General features: G+C 46.0%; 1 protein-coding gene across 1 annotated transcript; it reads left to right on the forward strand.

Annotated features, from left to right (window-relative positions):
• The first annotated feature begins 4,660 nt into the window (after positions 1-4,660).
• Positions 4,661-6,740, forward strand: GP5 (glycoprotein V platelet). The gene has a single exon (XM_066347230.1). It carries the CDS (start codon positions 4,664-4,666, stop codon positions 6,338-6,340), a length of 1,677 nt encoding a protein of 558 aa, XP_066203327.1. The 5' UTR covers positions 4,661-4,663; the 3' UTR covers positions 6,341-6,740.

Genomic DNA, 6,740 nt, shown 5'->3' on the forward strand with positions numbered 1-6,740 from the left:
CTGCGATGTGATGGATTTGGGTGGCACGAAGGCTTACTTTAAGCCCAACTTCCATGCACTGTGGTTTATATAGCAAATGATCATGTCCCCACAGCCTACTGGTGGGGGCACAGTCCTTCCTGTCTCTCCTTCCTCTTACCCCTACTTTACTGCCAGTTGCTTTATTCTGAGTATATTTCAGGGGAGGACAGGAGTTCTAGGAGTTTGAATGAGACTCCCTGTTCATAGTTGGGGTTGGGGTTACTCTGCAGCTACAGAGATCCTTGCTGTGTCCTGGCCTCTGAGTCTCCCTGATGAAGGAAGAAAAGCATATCATCCAGGTAGAGACCTGCTTTTCAATCGCCAAAGCCCTTAGGCCAGGGTCCTGTGACTTCCACAGAAGCCATTTAGGACAGCAGATTTCTCACCTGTTTGATAGATCCCAGCTCCAAAGGACTTCAACACTAGACCGGTCCACCTCATTGCTCAAAACAATTCACAGTGTCTTGTTCGTTTGCTCAGTGGATGGACTCCAAGTGTTCCTTCATTGTCTGCAACTTCTGTACCCAGTTTTCCCTCCTTGGGCAATTAGACTGTCCTGCTCTCTTCAAAGAACAAAACTTTCAGATTGGAGGTCTCCTTGGGGAAATAGGCTGAAGGAGCTTCACCAGAATTTGACTCCCAAGTCTTACTCATTATTCCACAGTACTTCTTCCCAGTCTCTTACCACATTTGCTACCTGGCAGTTTCATGGGCAAAGGGGCTTCCACTTGGTGTGCCTGTGCAAGACTCACTGTGTCACCAAGGTGTCTGTTCTGGGCTCTGGAGTTCCTTTCCTTGATTAAAGCTGAAAGTTGAATGTCCCACAGAAGCTGGCAGAGGCAGTAGTTTAGGACTTCGTGACTTACAAGGTGAGTTCAGTCAGTTCAGCCTTATTGGGCTTTAACTACTAGACATTTGGCTACATCAAAGGCTGTTTGGGTTTCAGTACTTTTTCTATACCTGCAGATGTCATGGACTGGGGAATTCTCAACCAGGATAAAATAATTTAAGAACCACTTTTTTACCACTGCACTCAGTGATTCCAGAGGTCAATTCTTCCTCAAATCAAGCATTGACTTTTCTCCAGAATATTTTAGTACCTTTATACTTATGTTTCTTTCTTTTTCTTTTTTCTTCTTCTTTTCCAAGTGAGAGAAGGGGATATAGAGAGACTCTTGCATGTGCCCCGACAGGATCCAGTTGGCAACCCCTGTCTGGGGCCGATGCTCACAACTGAGCTTTTTTTAGCACCTAAGGCAGAGGCTCCAGAGAGCCATCCTCAGTGCCTGGAGCTGATGCACTCCAACCAATGAAGCCATGGCTGCAGGAGGAGAAGAGTGAGAGAAAGAAGGGGAGAGGGAGGGGTAAAGCAAATGATCACTTCTGTGTGCCTTGAATGAGATATTGAACCTGGGACATTCACACGCTGGGCCAATGCTCTACCACTGAACCAACCGGCCAAGACCATGTTTTTTCTTCAGTGATGCTATTTCCCTTCCAAATCACTATTTTTTTGCATTAAAAATTTTAAAATAATATAAGTATTTAATAAAAATTTAAACCTCATAGAAAGGTATATAAGGAAGTCCACCTATTCCCTGGTTTCTACCTCAAAAAGTAAACACTAAAGTTTCTTTGGTATATCATTGCAAAAAAATATGTATATATTCTTATGTAAAGACTTTTTTTTTAAATGCTACACATGTAGAATCCCATTGTAGATGTGACACTGCCCTTGGTTTCTGTCATTCTTTGTATCTTAGAAAGGATGTCAGCGCTTAGAGCTCAACTTCATTCACTTTAAAGTCTGCGAGGCAACCCATTGCACGGATGCTCTATAATTTAAGCTTGTTCCTTGTTGATGGTCATTTAGGTGTTTATTTTTCTGTTACAATCCTAAAATAAGTGTTTTGTGCACATAGTTCAATGAGCATATCCATGAGGTGTATTTTTTGATCAGTGGAGAGGATAATGTATATTTTAAATTTGGCCAATACTACTAAATTTTCCTTTAAAATTTTGTCTCGATTTATCCCACCAATGTATGAAAATGTCTATTTCTTCACACTTTACAAAACACTATATTTTTAGGCTTAAAAAATTAAAAGGTTATTTCAGTGTGGTACTGGTGCAGGGATTATCAAGTAGCCCAGTAAAAGACCACAGAATTGTGAGATGTTGGTCTATGAGAGTGCTGACATTGTAGCTCTGGGGGAATAAGGGATTTATATAAATAGGACTAAGCTGGTTATCCTAATGGAAAAGTAAAATAAAATTGGACTCTACTCATATCATAGACAAAAATCAATTCTAGACAGATGAAAGACCTAAAAGCAAAAGACAAAACTACACAGCTTAATAAGGCATTATAGGAAAATGTTTTTCTGATTCAGGAGGAAAGGGGAATTTATTTTAATAGACACAAAAATCACAAATTATAAAAGATTGGTAACTTTGCCTACATTAAGAGATATCAAAAGACCTCAAAAAGAAGGTGAAAAGGCAAACCACAAACTAAATATTTGTAACACGTATAATCAGCAAAGGATTAGTACCTAGACTATATAAAGAATGCCTATAATTCAGTTTTTTAAAAAGACATGAGCGTACATATTTTGCATATAGACAAATGGACAGAAGAAAACTCACACTCAGAAGTTAAAGAAGTGCTTCTTAAAATACGAGATGTTCAAGTTCATTAAGGAAGTGAAAAACCACACTGACAATTCATATTAATTTCAAAAATTAAATTTAGAAAATCCCAATTTAGGCAGAAGTATGAGGTACAGGGATTGTTATACAGTGTAGATGGCATCACATATTGGTACAACTGCTTTGGAAATCAGTTCGACATTCCTAAGTCAAATTGTACAGGTGAACACCCTTCAACCAACCCAGTAATGCATAATTGAACATATTTGAGAATGTTCTTAGCCCTATTGTTCCTAAAAAGAAACTGAGTGGAGCATTTGAGAATAGTCTTAGCCTTACCATTCATCCAAGGAGGAGGGAGAAACTAGATGAGAGAACTGGAGCAATGTGGCATGAAAAGTAAGACCCAGGCCTGACCTGTGGTGGCGCAGTGGATAAAGCGTCGACCTGGAAATGCTGAGGTCACTGGTTCGAAACCCTGGGCTTGCCTGGTCAAGGCACATATGGGAGTTGATGCTTCCAGTTCCTCCCCACCTTCTCTTTCTCTGTCTCTCCCTCTCCTCTCTAAAATGAATAAATAAATAAATAAATAAATAAATAAATAAATAAATAAAAAGTAAGACCCAAAGGAAAGCATGGGCCACCTGGGGGTGAGGCTGCTGCGCTGATCTAACCGTGCCAACTTCTCTAGCAACTCAGAGTTATATTGTGCCATCTACGGAGAAAACTCCCTCCTGCTCTTATCATTCAGCCCGGACAGTTGGCTTTAGGTCATATATGGTCTCTTTCAGTTTGAAAATGCTTGTCATTAAAAGACAGAATGTGCCCTCTGAGATAGGGCCCTCTCCATGACGTTTATTCTATTAAAGTCTTTATCCTGAGGATGCAAGGATTCCACCCCTTTCCTTTGGAAAGTGCAGAATCACAGGCAAGGCTCCAAGCCTTTCAGTTGCTTTGGGGTGCAGCACCATTTCAGGTAAGGCCAACTATTTAAAAAATTAAGATGGGCAACTGGAGGGCTGGTTTAGTCTGTGTGTGCATAAGAAATAAAATTTAGTTACAAGCAACGAGTTGTGTTAAAATTACACTTGAGAAACATTGTTTTGGTAGATTATTATTACTCTGTATATATTTCACAGAGAATTCAATGCCATGAGTATTTTTAACTGAGTATCTTAGAAATGATAGCTTCTTATTTTATGGCTCAATTCAGATATACTACACTCAAATTGTGGCTCTGTGACTCTGGTTAAGTTACTTAAACTTTCCATGCCTTAGTTTCTTCATTCTTTGGGGATAATAATAGTGTCTACCTCATAGGGCTAGGTAAGGATTAAATTAATTGATTCAAATAAAGGGCTGGGAACAATGTATAAAGTGGTTAGTATTAGTACCTGCTTTTTTCAGTGTGGTGTGGCTAACAGGGCGGTTACTATTATGGGGCTGTTCATCGTTTCAGTAGAGTAGTTGGTGTTGCAGATATGGCAAGGCTGTGATAAAAGGAATCAGGTGGTGGTTGTCACCGTTGTTTTAACAGACTCTGCTCTTTCCTTCATGACTTGGTTACAGCCACCCCTGGGTAAAGTATAAAGTCGAGGGCAGAGCTATTTTCATAATGAGAACTGCTCTATGATAGCTGGAGCTTGAATATGAGAATGACTATCTAATGAGTTCTCTCTATGTAAAGATTTTAAAGTATATATTGGCTTTTCTATAGCTCGAAACGCTTTGATTTCAATGTTTTATACCGAGAGCAGAAAATCAATAAAGCAAAAGAATGAGACTTCATTGTGTTGTAGAATGAATGTCTTTTCATGACCCAGGAAAATCTGTACGCCTAAGAGAAGCGGGAGACTTGGTTGTATCTGGATTACATGGAAAGTCAGTGATAATTCTGGCGAAAGAATCATGACCCCGCAAAATTAAATTCCCAGAGTTACAAGATCGATTTTGAACATTTGCCCTTGTGTATTGTCCACAGGTTTCAGACATGCTGAAGAGTACCCTACTGTGTGCGCTGTTCGCGCTCCTGCGCGCGCAGGCTTTCCCCTGCCCACCCGCCTGCAAGTGTGCCTTCCGAGACGCAGCGCAGTGCTCCGGGGGCGACGTGGCGCGCATCGCCGCGCTCGGCCTGCCCACCAATCTCACGCACATCATGCTTTTCCGAATGGGCCAGGGCACCTTGCAGAATCACAGTTTCAGTGGTATGACCGTCCTGCAGCGCCTGAGGCTGTCAGACAGCTACATTTCCGCCATCGCCCCCGGCACCTTCAATGACCTGATAAGACTAAAAACCCTGAGGTTGTCTCGCAACAGGATCACTCATCTTCCAGGAGCGCTCTTGGATAAGATGGTTCTTCTGGAACAGTTGTTTCTGGACCACAATGAACTAAAGCGCATTGACCAAAACATGTTTCAGAAACTGGTTAACCTCCAAGATCTCATTCTGAACGACAATCAACTGGTTTTCCTTCCTGCTAGCCTCTTTACACATCTGGGGAACCTGAGGAGGTTGGATTTGTCGGGAAACAATTTGACTCACCTGCCCAAGGGATTGCTTGGGGCACAAGCTAAGCTCGAGAGTCTCCTGCTCCACTCGAACCAGCTCGTCTCTCTGGATGCGGGGCTGCTGAGCAGCCTGCGCAGCCTGGTGGGGCTGCAGCTCCACAGAAACCGCATCCGTTCCATTGCTCCCGGGGCCTTCGACAGGCTCGGCAACCTGAGCACTTTGACTCTCTTCAGAAACCAGCTCGAGTTCCTGCCCTCTGCACTCTTTCTTCATTCGCACAATTTGACCTCCTTGACGCTGTTCGAGAACCCGCTGGAAGAGCTGCCGGAGGTGCTTTTCGGGGAAATGGGGGGCCTGCAGGAGCTGTGGCTGAACGGCACCCGGCTGCGCACCCTGCCCACGGCCGTGTTCCGCAACCTGAGCCGCTTGCGGGCGCTAGGGGTGACCCTGAGCCCGCGTCTGAGCGCGCTGCCGGAAGGCGCCTTGCGGGGCCTCGGCGAGCTCCGGGTGCTCGCGCTGCACGCCAACAGCCTGGCCTCGCTCCCCGGCGGCCTGCTGCGCGGCCTCCGCCAGCTGCGCCACGTGTCGCTGAGCCGCAACCGGCTGCGGGCCCTGCCCCGCGCGCTCTTCAGCGACCTCCGCAGCCTGGAGGCCGTCCAGCTCGACCACAACCAGCTGGAAACCCTGTCTGGTGACGTGTTCGGGGCTCTGCCCCGGCTGGCGCAGGTCCTGCTGGGGCACAATCCCTGGCGCTGCGACTGTGACCTGCGGCCGTTCTTGGCGTGGCTGCGACAGCACCCGGGCCTCGTGGGCCGAGCCGAGCCCCCGCAGTGCCGCGGCCCAGAGCAGCACGCCGGCCTGCCGCTCCAGACCCTGCAGGAACGTGATCTGGGGTGCCCGCCTCCCCACTCTGCTGCCCCCACCCCGCCGACCCTGCTAGCAGGCCGCGGTTCCCCGGCCTTGGTGCCTAACAGCTCAGAACCTTGGGCGTGGGCCCAGCCGGTGGCCGAGGGCGAGCGTCCAGACCACAGCTTGTTCTGGGGGCTTTATCTACTGCTTTTAGTCGTTCAGGCCGTAATAACCGGGGTCATTGTGTGTGCTATGATTAAACTCGGCCGGCTCTTTCGAAAATTAATCAGAGAGAGAGTTCTTGTTTGAGTACATGGAAACACCTTGCAATTAATTAAAACGTGACCAGAGTATTGTTAGATGTGGCTCTGGGAGAATCCACAAAGGCTGCTGCAGTCTTCCTTTCTCTTCTCTTTGACTCCCTCCCCTCTCCTTCTACCCCACCTCTCTGTCTCCTCCTCCCTCCTCCCCTTTCTCAGAATAACCTTTCCATCTGTAAACTGTGACTGCTAGCTTTGCTTTGTCCTCCCTTTCACTGTATGGTCCTGGGGAGTGGATTGTGTTGACCTCATCCTTGTGCCCCCTTGTGCCGGTGGAGAGAGGGGTCCTTCCAAGTTTGCTGAGGACGGGTGCAGATGAGCCAGCCAACTCCAGGCCAGGGCCTGGCTTCTGCATACAGTAGGTATGTGGCAAATGTGCAATAAATGAA

Source organism: Saccopteryx leptura, chromosome 8 (assembly GCF_036850995.1).
Source record: "Saccopteryx leptura isolate mSacLep1 chromosome 8, mSacLep1_pri_phased_curated, whole genome shotgun sequence".
Taxonomy (NCBI): Eukaryota; Metazoa; Chordata; class Mammalia; order Chiroptera; family Emballonuridae; genus Saccopteryx; species Saccopteryx leptura.

Bases quoted from the DNA above. Each gene is read 5' to 3' on its own strand.
- GP5 (XM_066347230.1), top strand. From the start codon at position 4,664: ATGCTGAAGAGTACCCTACTGTGTGCGCTGTTCGCGCTCCTGCGCGCG.